An 18,558-nucleotide genomic window follows, 5' to 3' on the forward strand; every position below is an offset into this window, starting at 1 on the left:
AAATATTTGATTCATATGATCAAACTAGTTCTGGGTAAATGTTAACCTTCATTGCAAATCTAGAAAAAGTAATTTAAACCTGAAACTACGTGTGCATTATCGTAAAATATATAAAATCTTATCCAAACAATTTCTATTATAATGGGATAATGTTTGTTGGCCACAAAATAAAAGCCCATGGGGTGATCAGGACCCAAAAACAAAGTGGAATAACTTTTTCTTCAAAAAGTAAATAGACATGAGGTCAAATTATTTTAATATGTGGGAAATAAGAATGTGGAGTAGTACGAGAGACATTAAACCTGCACAGCTATATAGGAAATCACTGCCTTGCCCACAATAAGAGTTGAGTGCCATTATACACACGTTTGACCACACAATGCAGCCATGGACCAATCACAAGTATTCTAGGGACTAGTAGGGAGACGTGTAATAATTTACGCACGTAAATTTGCAATACTGCTATAATCCGGCTTGTTTACATCTTGTATTCTGTACAAATGTTCATCAACATGCTGTGTCCCTACCAATTAAAGTAAAAAAAAAATAAATCCACAATAAAGCCCAAATGTACTTCAATTTGAACATCAGAACTACATGTTTAATTACACTAAAGGTTTTTCCAGGGGTACATTGGAAAGTTTGGGATCCACTGCTTCAACTGATTTGCTTCTTTTTTTTTTTGCTTCCCTACAAATAAAGTTCAGTTCTCTCACCAGTTCACAATTTATAGCCATAGAAAGAGGTGGTATGAGCAGTGACAAAAGCAAAATTATATCACATGATGTTCAGAGAAACGGAGCATCATGCTTTTCAAACGATGTTACTCCTACAGTAGGAGTAGTGTTCGTCTATCGCATGTCATTGCATAGTTCAATGATTTTTTGACTGATGACAAAGAATCCTACAGCAACAGCCCATAAAAGTGTTCCCTCACATTTAATATATACATGCACACATTTAAAAAAAGTATTGTGCTGCGCTCAAGGGTGACAGTCTATAAATATAAAAAAGTATTCACAAATGCAAAAGGTGTATATATACATATTTGTTGTGTCAGAGTACAAGTGCACTATATTACAGATATAATATGTGTGTATTTTTGGATTGAGTGCCACTTGCACTCAGTGTGTTTGTATGTGAGCATGTTTGTATATACAGTGTTGTTTAAATGTGCAACTGTGTATCCACAGAACAGGATTATACACTTATGTAAAAGCTTTTTTTTTTTAATCAAGGGCACCTGTATTTACTTTAAATGTATTTTAAATACTCCGTTCTGTCCCTTTCTCATAACTGCTCTCTTTCCTCTACAATCTCCATGTTAGACAATGTTCTTCAGCATATGATTCAGATGTTCATGTCTTCCACGTTCTGACTTTGAATGTGGCACACGAGCAAGAGGAAGACAAGTGTTGACAAGTCCCATGATAAAAACTGCAATAGTTTAGATTTGTCACTAGTGGTATATATAATTTAAAATATACATGATATAGATATATATAAGGAGTTGGAACTTGGAACAGATAGTGAAGGAAAAGCAGTCAACAAAGTGTCCAGCATACTGTATGAATTCTTTCAATTTTATATAGAGTGCATCCCAGGATGTTTTAATCTTTAACAATGCTTGGTAACTACATCATTTCCATACTTCTGCTTATGTTATATCATCATTTTGATGACTTAACTACTAGTCTAAAATATGGAAAGTAGTAATAAATAATGAGTATGTGTGTCCAAACCTATGGCTTGAAGTGTATTACTAGAAACAATGAAAGCAGTAATATTTAAGTAAACAGCAGATTCTTTATCATTTTTGTCATCATTATGAAGTTGTACTGCAGGATTTGAGTTATGCTACAAATGCATGTCAGTAAGAGAGTCGTAAATGTGACCACTGGTTTACTGAATTTAAAGACCAAAGTGCAAACAAAAAAGTTACATCAAACAAAGATATTTTGCTCATTGTACAGTGGCGATACAATGGTATCAGATGGTCCTACTTTGATATACACAATAGCACTGAATAATTAATACATAAATATTATAATTTTAAATTGTATTGCCAATACATTTCCAAAAAACAAGGGAACCATGTCCAATACAAACAACTCACAAATTGCTCTGTGGGGTCTGGATCATTATAATCTCTCCTCTAAATACAGCTGCTCAGTTTTAAACTCTTGGATTAAGACTTCATTTAATGGATAGAGTCACACCTAAAGACCACTGGCTGTCTCTTACTGTCTACAGTAAATCTGATCCAGTAAGAAATTGATCAATCAAGATTCAGGAACAACTCTGAGAAATCAGAGTAAATGTCATTCCTGATCTCGTTTTGAAAAGACAGGAAATGTCAGAGTCCCTGTAAAACCAAAAAAAAAATTGTTATTGTGAATTTAAATCTAAACCCCTCACAGGTGTGAACAAAGAACGTTGTACTGAAAGATGGTAAAGGTGTTTTCAAAGGCCACATGACTGATGATGCAGGTGTGTGTGTGTGTGTGTATGTGTGTGTGCGGCCATAAGACCTCAGTGCATAGATTTCAAATCACAGAACGATGTAAAAACACAGTTTAAAGTAGTTGGTCATAATAATAAGCACCATTATAAACCCATCCGTTCCAGGGTTCCTTTAGTTAAAAAATTATTTTGGAGAGTAAAAAAGTGACACGGTTCAGTATAGACACTTAAATTACATTTAGTATAGCTGCAGGAGAGAACAGAAAGGCTTGCGTGCAAACGTCGGTCAACTGGAAGGTGGTACGAGAGCAGTATTGCAGATCCTGTGTTTGATGACTATTACAGTGCATTACTCTATGCTGTCACATGACTTGCACCAGTAAAATAAGGCAAACTGAGCTGGAGAGAGCTGACCATCCGAATAACTGCAGCCATCCAAACTGACACTAAAGGAGGATTCCCACAGGCACAGAAAATCTGGAAATATCATGGAAATGTATAAAATCTTTAAAGTCAAGGACATTTCTATAGTGAATCTAAATTGTTCTAGTTATGTTCTGCACTAAATTATTTAGTCAGCTAGAAATAACTGTTTGTAAGTGCTATCAGCATGAAACTGTTTTCAAACATTTCTTTTTTGGAAATTCATTGGTCAAAGGTGTGTGAGGAAACCCTGCTAAAAGCTCATCCTTTGCTAAAGCGATTGCGAGTCCTTGCTTTTGTGTTTTCTTGTTCTAGAGAGTGCAACAACCCTAACCGTATCACAGACAGGATCCCTCTTCAAAACATGAGCAGTGGTTGCTTTCAGTGGGAATTTTCTGTTATATTTTCGGAGCTTGAAAGCATTGAGTGTACGTTGGACTCTAAGCGTGTAAGTGTGGTATGTGCTTGTCAGCGAGTGCAGTCAGTGTAGGAGAATCTGTAGGTTCATGTGTAGAGCGTCTCCTCGCTGCTCGCTGAGGTAGTCTCTGTCCTGCTGCTCGTCCAGCACGGTCACTTCTTTCCGACCATACACGGGCACACTGCGGATTTTTAAATAATACACTCCGGGCTGCAGAGCTTTCTTCTTGGATATGTGCAAGTAGCTGATGCCATCTCTCTGGTTGATTTTAAACAGACCGTCATCATTACCATATTCGATGGTGTAGTAAATGTGGTTAGTGAGTGTGGACAGCGCTGGGATGAAGTCGATGATGTGATCTTTACTCTTTAGTGTGCTGATGTTCAGGTTGAACTGAAGAGTGTCGTCAATATCAACACTGTCCAGGCTGATCGAGTTCGGATTATTCTGTCAAAACACACAGCAAAATATACAGTTAAACCACAAGTACAGTTGATGTCTTAAGCAAACACTGAACATCTCAGCGCTTTGAGAGGAATACTGTGGTGATTAATTATTTATTCTAAAATGGATAGTACTGACTGGATGAGCCTCGTTTTTCGCTGTTATAAAATAGTTGCTATAGACACATCTGGGACTACATGTCAGTTGAATTCTATATTAAATGTGTGCTCAGTAAATGTGCGTTTATGTTGCGCAGACACCTAGCTGCGTAGGTGCAGCATAATGGAAAAACAGAAGTTCTCAGTTACCAATGCCATTGTAAAAATTTGCTATTCGCAGTCAGCCATGATTAATTTATTAGGCAAGTAAAAGCGTCCAATTAAGGGTAGAACGGGCGAGATATTGAATATTCACAAACAATACTCATGATTTGGCTCGCAATATAAATTAAGCAATATTCAAAATAAAGTACTTAATGGCTACTTTTTTCCAACAGAGCACACCATTATACTAATGTCACTGTCCTTCAAGGCTGCAAAATTAATCAAGATATCATCAGTTGCGATATGGTCATATGCAAAATGTGCACTGCGCTCTCAGAGTGGTTCAGGTGCATTGTGAAAATAAGTGCTGCATGTTCACATATTTGCACAATTCCAAACATTTATATCAGATGTAAGTTTTTATATAAATCTGAAAATGATACACAGGATCACAGAAAAGGAGGAAACAACAGCGTTTAACCAGATCTGTAATGAGGAACTGTAAACGGTCAAACATATGCTGCCACTAAAGTGCACTTTCAGTGTTCTGCCAAAATAAAAGCTCCAGGTGAAATAAATATGACAGAAATATAATTCTATTGTATAATCCAGGTTGGAGGACGGGGCTGGGTCATGATTCCACACGCCCGGCCCCTAATCAGGCTAATCAAGTCTCAGAGAGGGATAAAGGCTGACCGAAGACAGCAGTGCGACAGAGAGAGAGAGATTTACGGACAGCTGTCTGACACCTGTGTGTGTGTTTGTCTTTTTGGTTAAGTTTATAATTAAAATATTATATAGAGTATTATATTGTCATGCCGGTTCTCGCCTCCTCCTTTCCATTAATCTCTTTACACTGTTGTTCATGAAACTGGTGTTGAATGGGTAGAATTAAATGAAGCTGTCAGCTGAGGACATGTGTGGCGTCTATTTCTCAAACTAGAGACTCTGATGTACTTATCCTCTTGTTTAGTTGTACATCTGACATTCCACATCTCTTTCTGTCCTTGTTAGAGCCAGTTGTCCTTTGACTTTGAAGACTTTAGTGTACACCTTTGTATGAAATCTTCAGTTTATTAGCAATTTCAACATTGTATAGCCTTTATTCCTCAAAACAAATGATTGACTGACGAGTTTCTAGAGAAAGCTGTTTCTTTTTTTGTCATTTTTGACCTAATATTGACCTTAAGACATGAGAGTATATTGTATACTGTGGCAACTCAAAAACATACACAAAGACAATGTTAAGCTTCATTTAATGAACCAAATAGCTTTGAGTTGTGTTTTATATAATGGTAAGTGATTTTCTAGTACCAAATTAGCAATTTAGCATGATTCCTCAAAGATAAGGTGTTTCCAGACTGCTGGAAATGGGGCCTGTCTAGATTTGACTTTTTTCAAACAGCTATGGTGCCGTTTTTAACATCAATAATGTCCTGACTTTACTCTGTGATTAGTTGAATGACACTTTGGTGAATTAAAGTACAAATTTCCTTCCGAAACAGCAAAAATCTGTACAATATTCCAAACTTTTGGCTGCCAGAGTACACACACACACACACACACACACACACACACACACATATACACACACACAAACATTATACAGTATATTGCTAAATACTTATACATACAGTATATACATCTCTAAAGTGAAAACTGGCCTGCAGCTGGAGTAATGAATTATTTTACTTTATGGAGGAATTGTCTACTCTGATTATTAAGCCTAATATTAGTCTAATATCATTAGAAGATCTGAAAATGGAACTGCAGAATGTCTCTAACTACTGGTAATAAATCCACTCCACATTATGCCCATTATCACAGTAACACCATCATTCACACAACAAAACAACCCATTAAAAAAACAGACTGTACATTCTATTCATGTCATATTAAATATTGTGTCTACATTAACTAAGATCTGTGAATACAGATGGATTTACCTGAATATGCTGCAGGTATTTGTCTGTTCCATTAACACTCCTTTGTTTTCTGCCCTTCTTTAGGTATCCGTTTATCTTGCACTCATAACACGCTTCAGGAGAGAGCGCATTCTCATCTTGTCTCAGAGGAGAACTACCGCTGCCCAAACCAACACCAGATACACAGTGCCTGCAAAACACACAATAAATACTAGATTAACTAATTTGAACAAAATTGCTCAGAAGATTGTCTTCAGACTGCTGCTCTGCCATGACAGTAGTTGATTCAATATGTATGAGAAAGCTGATTGTACTTTACACCAATGCCAGCTATAGTGGCTTTTGTGGCAACAGTTAGAAAGCAATCTGTACTTGCATTGCTTTATGAGTAGTGGAAAACTTTTTTGGAATCCAGCAAGATGTGAAATTGAGCTTCACATACTTGTGTAGAGTATGCTTTTGGCCTTAGAACTACTCTCTGTGTATGAGTGTCTCACCCCTGTCCTGCTCTGAGGTATCCCGATGGGCAGCCACACAGGTAACCCCCGTCAGTGTTGGAGCAGCCGTATGAGCAGGGGTTCTGCGATGAGCTGCACTCATTCACGTCCTGACAGCCACCTGTATGCTGTTCGTAACTGAAGCCCGTCGGACACATACAGTGGAAACTACCCAGAGTGTTGTGACATGACGCCCCGCCGCAGATCTGGCTGTTCTGACACTCATTCTCATCTGGACACACACACACACACACACACACACACACACACACACATGTTGTGTTTCCATGTTTTATGGGGACTTTCCATAGACATAATGGTTTTTATACTGTACAAACTTTATATTCTATCCCCTAAACCTAACCCTACCCCTAAACCTAACCCTCACAGAAAACTTTCTGCATTTTTACATTTTCAAAAAACATAATTTAGTATGATTTATAAGCTGTTTTCCTCATGGGGACCGACAAAATGTCCCCACAAGGTCAAAAATTTCAGGTTTTACTATCATTATGGGGACATTTGGTCCCCACAAAGTGATAAATACACGCTCACACACACACACACACACACACACAGAGTCAAAGGTCAGGCAGGTTCCCACTATGCTGGGTCACTGACCGAATTTAGAGGCCAGAACTGCTGCCAAGGTTCTCTCTGTGACTGACCACATAAGGATAAGCGGGAATTCATTTTTAAGGTCACAATATTTTTATCAGCAAAGGAAGAGCTGAGCTTCCACAAACAGGAAGTTGAGACTGTTAAGACTGCAAGACTGTCTTCTGTGGAACAAAAAAGGAAATGTTAGGCAGTTTGTTAGTCTGAATGGTGACTGAGACTAGTATTCACCCTAAAGGGTCGATCATACTAGGCTTTGAGCAGGCAAATTTTTTCCGGACACTGCAACGGACCAGGATATGTCATGCAGGAGGACTTCTGGTTTAAGTAAATAAAACATTACAAATAAAAAATTATATAATTTTTATTTTTATATATATAAATTTACTCACTTTCCTGCAACAATAAAACATGTAGCTTTAACATATGTATTCTTTGAATTGAAAAAAGGTCAGAGTGTGAAGTTTCGATCTTTTATTGGTCACACGTTCTCTCGTCCAACGGATTCGTGGTTCAGAGTTCACCAAACTTGAACTTTGGTATCCAACGTAGAACAAAATTTCTTTACATGAGCTTGTGTTTCTGGTCTCTTCTGGTGAATGGAGCGTGAATTGTAATGTAAACCGCCCTGTAACATCTCCTTTTGTGTTCCACAGAAGAAAGACTGACTTGTGTGGGTTTGGAAAAATATGAGGGTGAGTAAATGATGATAGAATTTTCATTTTTGGGTGAACTATCCCTTTAAATGTGTCTTACCAATGCACTGGTTCCACTGGTAGTGCTGCAGGTATCCTTGTTGGCAGCTACATCTGTACCCGCCCACTAGATTCTGACAGCCATGCTGACAGCGATGGTTCCCCACACACTCGTCCATATCTGACACACACACACACACACACACACACACACTGACATATCAGACTTTTCGCCACAAGCAATTATGTTTTATGTAGTCCCAATGATCCAGATGTTTAACTAAAGGTATAAAGTCTGTTCCACTTTGCAGATTATTTTGGTGAGGACCATCTGAAAACTGTCAAATCCAGTGAATATTTCCTCCTCAAAGGGGCTAATTGCATCATTCTGACATACCTTGTAAGCACAACTTTATTTCTCTCAGAGAGAGTATAGCATGAGTTTAGAGAAAGAAGAGTTCTCTTTGGAGCAAGCAATTTCTTACAGTTCAGCGATAGGATTCTCGCTCAAACTTTGACAGGGGAAAGGAGTTTACACCTTATGGCGGAACGGGACCTAAACTGGTGGTGATGAGGAGGCAGTGGGTAAAGCATTGCGGCATAATAAGAGATGAGGGACAGCTGTGCTGAGCTTATAAGGCAAAGGGCTTGATCATGATTGGATGAGATGCCTGAATTGAATGAGTGAATGATGTAAAGTTTACAAGTCCTCTGGCAGAACTATTGCATAGGCTTCCATTTTCAAGTGGACTAATATAAACCTGTGCACCCAGACTCCTGGAAGTTGTGTCGTCAGCCAATGAGATTGGAACTGGTGATTTTCAGCCAGCTCTTGCCTTGTGTGTAATAGGCATCAGACAATCAGTGAACAGACTGTGGGCAGTCTCAAGAGTTTATCTTTTGTGTGTGTGTGAGCTGACCTTCACAATGTTGTCCGTTGGGGTCAAGGGTGAAGCCCCGCTGACATTCACAATTGAAGCTTCCAGGACTGTTCTGACACACTCCGTTTGATCCGCACAGACCCGGTTCAGTAGTGCACTCATTGTTATCTGTCATAGAGAGAGTGAATCACCATGGTTTGATTATTTCTTGCCAGTGACAGGAAATACAGTTGAGGAAAGAACAGTTTTCTTTTTATATTTTTCTTGGGTTTGTGTTTTACTAGCTTACATGAGTTGATGGTGAAACACCCACCAAATCTAAACACTGACTACTGTATCCATGGCTACAGAACTGTGCTACAAACCACTACAGCACACTCATAGCTGGGTCACCATGACAAAACATAAATCAGAGGCTTTGTTCTGTATGGACTATTAGTGTACTGCTTACTGCATACTGCACAGTATACCAGGGTTTTCCCTGCATTGAAAATTTTTCAGTGGCCGCTCAAGCTAAATTTCGAGCCAAATTCAATGATATTCATCTTGCGTTCAGCACTTCATATGCACGAAACACACTTCTCGTGTGCAGTTCAGCAGGCTTCCCGAAATTTGTGCTTCAGAGACAGGACAGCAGAGAGCGGGCTCATTCACTCATGCTACTCTATCCGGCTTTCTCGATATTGCGGCACAAACCACAAAATTTACGTTCCATTCCATTTGAATTCTTCTGAGATATTTTTTACTTTAAAGCACAATGAAGTCAAACATCTTCAACAACTAAACAGCCCGACATGATAACCACCACTGATGAGGTGGCACAACACTGTGTCATGCACCAAAATAAAGGGTTTTTAAACTACACATCAGGCCTGTCGTGATTATTAAATAATCGTCTGATTGCAGTTAGTTGATCTAACCGCGATTATTGTGGACTTCAAATTCTAATCACATTTTAATGCCCAAATACAGGGATTTTAAGCAAATTTATTTATTTCAGACACTACCCTATCCCACCCATTCTGTTCTATTATTTATTTAAATGTACATACTTTAATTACTCCTATACATAACCATATTCTACTACTCTTCATTCTATTCATCCTGTACATACACTTATTCTTAATGCTCTTATAATGTTACCACACTGCACATAGCTGTACATACTGTACATATCTGACTATATGGTTCATACAGATTATCCATATTTACTGTTTTTCTTATTATATATTCTGCTAATACTCTGCATATATCTATATTATTCTACTACTTATTTAAATGTCACTGCTACTACATTGCACATATCTGTACATGTTGTTCATACACTGCTCATTTTACACAGCCATATTTATTCTGCTCTTATAACACTGCAATATATTTCTGTACCTGCCTATGCACCACCTGTCTACACTTGATTATCACATTGCACTTTTCTGCTTTTTTGCACTTCTGGTTGGACGCAAACTGCATTTCGTTGTCTTTGTACTTGTACTCTGCACAATGACAATAAAGTTGAATCTAATCTAATCTAACATTTAGTAAAAATCATTGCTCATGTTTAGTTGATGATACCTAATGGATTATGTGTCAACAGTCATGTTTATTCTGTTGGTTCATGTTTTTCATCTAGATCCTGTTGTCATGTCATGTGTTTTCCCTGTTCATGTGTCTTGTTTTCATTGGTTCATCGTTTGATTACTTTGTTATTAGTCTTGTCTTTTCATTGGTTTAATTTAATTTAGTCTTGTTATCTTGGTTATAGTTTAGTCTTGTCATTGGTCCTCTTTGTCATGTGTTCTCCCATGTCCAAGCATTTAAGCCCTCATGTTTTCCATTGTCCTTCATCAGGTATTGTCTAGTCTAGTCTAGTCTAGTCTAGTTTAGTTGTGTCGTGTCGTTCATGTTTGTTTTGTTCACGTTTGTAGTCAGGGTTTTAGGGATATCACGTTTGGAAATAAACTGCACTTGGGTTCATATTCACACCATTGTCTGTTAATCTTGCCTGTTGCCAGCATCGTTACATCATTTCTTTTCATAACAGTATGTGAAATAGGATGCAGTAAACAACGATAACCAAATTAAATGCTTCTTTGTGGTCACATCATCTCAATACAGATTTGTGTGTGCGTGCGTACGTGCTTACCGATACAGGCAGTGTGGTGTTGTGTGAATCCAGGAGGGCATTTGCAGGTGAATCCTCCAATTGTGTTCACACACAGAAACTGACAGTTGTGCTGTTTAGTGGAGCATTCATCCAGATCTGAGACAGAGACACAGTCAGAATGAACAACACTTTAACCTGAACAACAGGGCACACACACACTCTGCTCTTACTGACAGTGAACCTGACCTGTGAAACTCGAGCGTAGCATTAAACGTGTAAATAATGAGCCATGTGTTTAGAGTATAATGTCATTAATGTAATGTGTGTATTTAATAAGGCTAGCGTTTGTGTGTGTTAAACTCTTATCCAGGGCAAAAGGAAGTTTCGACTAGACTAACTAACTGGTGTGTGTCTTACCCCTGCAGCTCTTGGCATCGTCCTGCAGCACGTATCCTCGTGGGCATGAGCACAGGTACCCCCCTTCTGTATTCTTACAGATGAAGTTACAGGGTTTGGGAGCCTGAACACACTCGTCCACATCTACAAACCACACAAGATTTCAGTTCACATTGATGTTAAAGGAATAGTCTGGATACTTAAGCACTTTGTATAGCATGTGTCACATGCCTTCGAATACTACAGAAATTTTTTTTGTCTTTGGGGAGCTGGGCTGTCTAATGCAGTTCATTAGTATGTATAAACAAGGAAAAAGAAAAAAATATTTTACAGTAATGAACTTATAATATAAGTATATGGGGAAAGAGTACCACAGGGTTTCAAAGCAGAAATGTGAATTGTAATTTTGTTGAAGCACTTATGTTTAATCTCATGTACAAAATATGTTTTTTACTTGAGCTCTAAAGTTGTCTTGATTGTGTTTTTGTTTTTTTTGTATTTTAGGTGGTACAACTTTTCCAGGTGGATGAACTTGTTGATGTATCACTGATGTAGTTTGCTCCATGTAAAAAGTTCTTTATCGATAGACGTCACATCCCTTTCTGGTGTCCTTGCGCAGATATAAAGTGAAAATAAGCATATTTAAAATGGCTATTTGCTGTTCTGTGCACATGCCCCATATACTTCCATTGTAAGTGCATTACTGTAAACACAATTTGTATTTATTTTTAAACAAAGGGATGAGTTTAAATTATTGTGTGTGATAATCGAAAACATGTCGCTGATCCAACAGCTTACCTGTATTGAACCCAGAATATTTCTTTAAACTATCATTATATGTGAGACTCACCAACACATGCGGTCATGGAGATGTCAGTCGTGTATCCTGGTCTGCAGATGCAGCTGAACGAGCCCAATGAGTTCAAACACTGACCGTTCTTGCACAGATTCCCCATCACCTTACACTCATCAATATCTACACATATAAACACATTAACAAAGATTCCCTCATTGAGCTACTCATCTGTAACATGCACGACACACAATAATTCAAATGTACACAAACACACACTCATTCATATATTGGTGTGGTGGGTGTACCCTGGCCGTCAGTGGTGTATCCCGGTCCGAGCGGGCACATCTTCTTGTATTGCATGGTCCCGGGCAGAGGGCACAGCTCACAGTTAGACCCCCAGCCGCGGCCTCTGTCGCAACAGCATTCTGACTTCCTGACGCTCACACGACTGCTAGAACTCATCTGACACATCGTCTGAAGAACCTCCAGGAAACAGAAGCCCTGACGATTATCTGGGAAACACACACACAGGTTATCCGTTGTGAGCATGCTCTGGCAACTTATGGTGTGTTTTGGATGTTGGTGTTTTTTGTTAGTCAAACAACAATGACATTCTTCTTGGTTTGTTCAGTGGAAATACCAAATATATATATACATATATAAATGAATAAATATATACACTACCGGTCAAAAAGTTTTGAATCACTGGACTGAAATGTTTCTCATGATCTTAAAAATCTTTTGATCTGAAGGCATATGCTTAAATGTTTGAAATTAGTTTTGTAGACAAAAATATAATTGTGCCACCATATTAATTTATTTCATTATAAAACTAAAATATTATTAAAAATAAAGTTTTTGAAATTGATGACTTGGACAAAATAATAAAGAAAAGCAGCCAATAAGTGCCCAACACAGATAGGAACTCCTTCAATACTGTTTAAAAAGCATCCCAGGGTGATTCCTCAAGAAGATGGCTGAGAAAATGTCAAGAGTACATGTCTGCAAATTCTAGGCAAAGGGTGATTACTCTGAAGATGCTAAAATATAACATAGTTTTGATTTATTTTGGATCACCTCTGAAGTTTTGGGTGAGAATAAAACAAAATGTAACTACTTTTTCACTGTATAACTTGCCATTGCAGTCCCTAGGCACAATCATGATTTCAAGCTTGATGCTTGACGCATGCGCAGAGCACTAGATGGTGCTATAGGAAGTGTTATTGGTCTTAAAATCACAATCGCCAAGGAGACTGCTGTCAAGATGTAGAGTGAAAAAAAGGAGATACATTTTGGTTTGGACTCACCCAAAACCGACTGGATCACTTCAGATGTCAGTAAACCACTGGACTCTGATTATTTTTATGCTGATTTGATGTGATATTTTGACCTTCAGATTTCTGGTCACCATTCACTTGCATTGTTCAGACCTACAGAGCTGAAATATTCTTCTAAAAACCTTCACTTGTGTTCTGCAGAAGTAAGAAAGTCATACACATTAGGGATGACATGAGGGTGAGTAAATGATGAGAGAATTTTAATTTTTGGGTGAACTATCCCTTCAGTATCTATATTGTTTCTCCAAGAAAGCTATGAGACTAAATGGAGGGCAAATGTAGACTTTTGATCTCAAATGTTTCACCTTAGGAAAAGACCCCAGTAATCTCCATTGTATCATCTAGAGTTTCAGAAGAGATATAAACAATGTCTCAAACTCTGCTCAGATTTGCATAGATACCATTCAAATGTTCTACCTTAACCTCTTGATACACACCCCCTTTTTGAGCACAAACCATGAAAATGACATACCTGAACTTAAATGGTTGTTTTTACTGGACCCTTTCGAGTACGGACATAGTTGTAGTATCTTTTGAAAGAAGACACTTTGAACTTTATTTCCCATGTTTCAGAATTAATATATTTTGTTATTTTTTAAAGTTAGAGAAGCTGAAGTTTATAGTAATGGAAATATTTTGTGCTTAAAATGTTTTTATAATCTAAAAAAACAATAATAAAAGTGCCAAGACAACCCAGAAATACAATGTTCTCAAAGCCTCAAGTCTAAATAAGTTACATTTCAAATTCGAAGATGATCTAACAAAAAATTAGGTTCCTGCAAGCTTTTTTTCCCTGAAAATTGCTGCAGATGTACAGAGTATTAAGGCTCCGCCTTCCAAGATGACACAAAATCTGACGGCACTGCTTGGCTATTCTGAATGAAACAATGCCGCATTTTTTTAAATAGACTTTGGAGACAGACTCATTTTGTTTATGGGACTCTAATATATAAGATAATATACAGTTTTACAACATGAATGCTGCTCAGATTGCATAGTTTGTTGAAGAACGACGACGAATGGTAAATCTTCAAAAAAAATTATCAGAGCCATGTTATCAACACTAATTTTGGTGCTCTATATTCTTACTGTATGTCTATTTTAAGGAATCTTTGGACAAACATCTTGATATTTCAACGAAACACAACTGATATCTCTATTAAATACCCTGAGCTACGAAAGAGCATCCTTTGTCCCCATAAGTTTGCTTTGAGTTCATTGGTATGAATGTGTCTCTGTGTTGTTTGTTGTTTGTATGTGATGTGTGACATTAAACTCCGAATCTGACAAGACGCTGTGAGTCCGTCTCTGTTTGAAAAGAACACATCCATTTGTGATAACACACCAACACTCTTACCAATACACTCTGTTCTGCTGGGGCTGGAGCTGAACCCTTGATCACAGACACAGCGGTAACTGCCAACAGTGTTCTCACAGCGGCCGTTCTCACAGATGCCTGGTTTCGCCGTGCATTCATTCAGATCTGTGTGCAAAAACACACACACACACGCACATGTGTTATGACTCAGTTACTGGCTCTGGATCTGAAGTATCTTTGGTAAACATCAGGATGCTTCTGACCCATGCAGCTTTCTCCGTTGGGCTGCCTCGTGTATCCCGTTGAGCAGATGCACATGTAAGTGCCAATCAGATTCTTACAGGTCATTCCTCTGGACGCACAGTCATCCAAACCTTCCTCACATTCATTCTGATCTGAGAAACACAAACATCACATGCGTGTGCAGTCACTCAAACATGATGGTGTGTTTATGGCTGTGATGCAAACAGTGACAGATGTCTCTCTCTCTCTCTCTCTCTCTCTCTCTCTCGTGCGCAAATACCTTTGCACATCCTGCGGTCTTCTCTCAGCACATATCCTGCTGGACATTTGCATTCATACGTTCCCACCGTGTTGACACAACGGAACGCACATAGCAAAGGATTCTGGGAGCACTCGTTCACGTCTGCAGACACATCGTCATGTGTTTCATTAAACTCAAATGCACTCAAACCAATAAATGCAATTTACACTACAGCTTTTGATGTCTGAGTTTATTTGATTGATATGAAAGTTTTTTCAAACTAAAGTGTGTAACAGCAAAACTGTAATATATGGTTCACGTGGATGATTAGCAATAGGTGTGGAATTGACCTGTTCTGTGCACATAAAGTTTTGTTAGCAAAATGTAAATGTAAAGCAGAACATTATTGACTCGAACAATAACATCACTGTCTGCTTCTGCACCTTCACAGGTCATCATGTGTCCGGGCTCAAATCCATCATCACAGCTGCATTCAAATGCTCCCTCCACGTTTGTGCAGGTGCCATTACCACACGGGTTACCCAGCTCACATTCGTTGGTGTCTGAAGAGAGAGTCCAGTAACCACAGTTTCATTACACACAAACACTGTTGACAACGTGCAGTGTCTTCAAAACTTCCAGTCAGTATTAACAATCCTTCTGCAGATTCAAAATAATCCCAGTGACATTACCGCTGATCATTTTATAATAGGATTGGATGTTCCGATAAATATATTTTGAAAACGAGTACAAGTATGACTTTTAGGTACTCGCCGCTACAGATACCTGTTTTTGTTTTTTCAAGTTTATTTAAATTTTATCATGAAAATGGTGTTTAAATAAGTACATTAATTAAAACTTTAATCAAATGAAAATATAACAATTAATTTTCAACATAATATTGTATCACTTTTTATCAAATTAAGCTTAAGTATATTATGCTTTTATATAGAACCTCACAGCACAATCCAAAATACAATATTGGAGTTACTGTATATTTGTCAAATAAAGTGCTGCATAACAGAGCATCACAGATATTAGATACTGCTTAAGTATAATTCTGACAGAGATTTTATTTTGAAGTGTTTCTATGTTGTTTGTCCAAGGAGCTCTGATGTTATGACGGCAGCTTCCCACTCTGGAAAAACTGGTCGCTACGTGACTCAAAGAGATTATTAAACCACAAAAGGCTGCTATTTAATGAAGTAAGTATGTACTCTGTATGTTGTTCATGCTACAATGTGAATTTGCACTCTGTTTACTATCATCATCTGCAAATAGAGCACGTTATGCTCATGATGGTGTTTTCCTTGTATGCGCCTTGGAGGAGCTTTAAAAGGTGCGAGCAGGCGTTGTCAGCATAACACTGTCTCCCCACATTCACAAGCGCTCACATTTGAATTACATGCAAACTATATATTTATCTCATTAAATCACAGCTTTTACGGTTATATAATCTCACAAGGATATAATGTGATTTTAATTTGTTGGCTGAATGTTTACGTAATGACATTCGTATGTCAGATGGTTTTTGGTGTCAGAGATTTTTTACGATTAAGAGTACCAGTACATGAACGCGGTATCAGACCCAATATCAGTATTGCTATCAGGACATCCCTAGTAAAAATGATTTCATTGACACGGGGGCCTGGATTGCTCAGCGGGTATTGACGCTGACTACCACCCCTGGAGTTGCAAGTTCGAATCCAGGGTGTGTTGAGGGATTCCGGCCAGGTCTCCTAAGCAACCAAATTGGCCCAGTTGCTAGGGAGGGTAGAGTCACCTGAGGTAACCGCCTCGTGGTCGTGATTCTCACTCTCAATGGGGCGCATGTTAAGGGTGCATTACATAATGTGGAGACTCCGAGGTGTCATGCACAACAAGCCACGTGATAAGTAAGATGCGCGGATTGACTGTCTCAGAAGCGGAGGCAACTGAGTCTTGTCCTCCGCCATCCTGATTGAGGTGAGTAACCGTGCCACCACGAGGACCTACTAAGTAGTGGGAATTAGGCATTCCAAATTGGAAGAAAAGGGGAAAAATATAAAATACAAAATTATTTCATAGACACTTCACATTAGAGTTGTTTGACAAAATACACTCACATTTGATGGATCAGTCTAAATGTTAAAATGCACCCTGACCTTCACAGTTTATTCCAGTAAAATCGAGTCTGTAGCCGAATGGACACTCGCAGCGGAATGTTCCATCTGTGTTGATGCAGTGTCCGTTTTTACAGATACCAGGATTCTCCGCACACTCATTGATATCTGAAATGCACAATTCATCAATTTGTATGAATGAATAAACACACACAGACTCTTTGATTTCAGCACTGTACAGTGTCACTCACCCAATGCAGTGTCGTCTATAATGACTATTTTACCAGGAGCAAAACATAATGCTGTGTACACCTCTGAAACACATAAACACACTCATGGAAAACACTGGCATGTCAAAATAACCACACTGTGTGTGTATGTGGTTTTTGTGTCAAACATTCACCTTCATCTTTGCCGGGGCAGATTTCGCAGGGGTCGCCCCAGCCCTGACCTGGCATGGCGCTGCAGCAACAAATTCCTTTAGTCGTGTTCAGAGGCTTCGGCACCAGACAGCGTCCGTTCTCAAACTTAGTGTAACAATAATTTACACGAATATCTGAGGGAAAGATGGAATCGTGCATAATTAATTGCGTTTCTATTAGGGGTGGGTGAAATATCGGTTAAAATGAGAAATTATTTTTACTGTGCAAAACACCCAAGCATGGAAAGGAATGTGTGTTCTTTACATTCAGAGAAAAAATAAGGAATATGCATATTTTATGGTGTGAAAGTGATGTAAGCTAGGCCCCGCCCTCCCTTAGTTATTGTTGCTGATGCTAACATACATTCCTACTAGTGTTTTTTTTTTTTTTATAATTTCACTATAAAAACGTATATATCGCAATTTTCATGGTGCTTACAGTCAATACAATGGCAAAAATATAGAAAAGTTCCACTCACTGTCATATAGCTTACAAATATATTTCAATAAGTGTGTGTGTGTGTGTGTGTGTGTGTGTATGTGTGTGCTATTGAGAAACAATTGGGCGGTTCTGTTGCTCTTATTTTCAGAAGCCTGTTTTTCATTCGCAGAAGACTTTCCACCCTTTTGCACATGCACATACTGCAGAGAAACACTCTGTTTTGTCTTTCAAGCCAGAGAGACAGTGTGACTAATGGAAAGTTTGAGACAATAAAAGAATAAACAAAATTAGCATCTCTTTGTTATCACTTTCTGGTGCTGCAAACACATTTGAACTGCAATTATTATTTTGCACATTTATCACTTATACCACAGTTCTCTTGAATGCTTGATTCTGATTGGTTGACAGACATTCTAAGGTGTACATTTATTTTCCAGCAAACGCAAAGGCTATGAAGTAATACCAGGTCTTGACCGCATAACGGTTCTATATCACTTCGCCAAATTATTTCAAAGAGCCGAACAGGCTACC

At 38.3% G+C, this 18,558-nt stretch overlaps 1 protein-coding gene across 3 annotated transcripts in view; it reads right to left on the bottom strand.

The window, feature by feature from the left end:
- Positions 1-574: 574 nt before the first annotated feature.
- LOC127623258 (fibrillin-1-like) overlaps positions 575-18,558 on the bottom strand; it is an 82,579-nt gene continuing 64,595 nt past the window's right edge. For all 3 annotated transcript variants that reach the window (XM_052097629.1, XM_052097628.1, XM_052097627.1), the window contains 16 exons: positions 17,568-17,720; positions 17,416-17,478; positions 17,207-17,332; positions 15,506-15,625; positions 15,102-15,224; positions 14,842-14,973; positions 14,618-14,743; positions 12,229-12,435; positions 11,978-12,103; positions 11,149-11,271; positions 10,771-10,887; positions 8,667-8,795; positions 7,808-7,927; positions 6,434-6,665; positions 5,958-6,126; positions 575-3,751 (listed from right to left, as the gene is read on the bottom strand). In XM_052097629.1, the coding sequence (XP_051953589.1) occupies positions 3,368-3,751; positions 5,958-6,126; positions 6,434-6,665; positions 7,808-7,927; positions 8,667-8,795; positions 10,771-10,887; positions 11,149-11,271; positions 11,978-12,103; positions 12,229-12,435; positions 14,618-14,743; positions 14,842-14,973; positions 15,102-15,224; positions 15,506-15,625; positions 17,207-17,332; positions 17,416-17,478; positions 17,568-17,720 (2,450 nt within the window). In that variant the 3' untranslated portion in view covers positions 575-3,367. The remainder of the gene's footprint in view (positions 3,752-5,957; positions 6,127-6,433; positions 6,666-7,807; positions 7,928-8,666; positions 8,796-10,770; positions 10,888-11,148; positions 11,272-11,977; positions 12,104-12,228; positions 12,436-14,617; positions 14,744-14,841; positions 14,974-15,101; positions 15,225-15,505; positions 15,626-17,206; positions 17,333-17,415; positions 17,479-17,567; positions 17,721-18,558) is intronic.

Source organism: Xyrauchen texanus, chromosome 29 (genome assembly GCF_025860055.1).
Source record: "Xyrauchen texanus isolate HMW12.3.18 chromosome 29, RBS_HiC_50CHRs, whole genome shotgun sequence".
NCBI lineage: Eukaryota > Metazoa > Chordata > Actinopteri > Cypriniformes > Catostomidae > Xyrauchen > Xyrauchen texanus.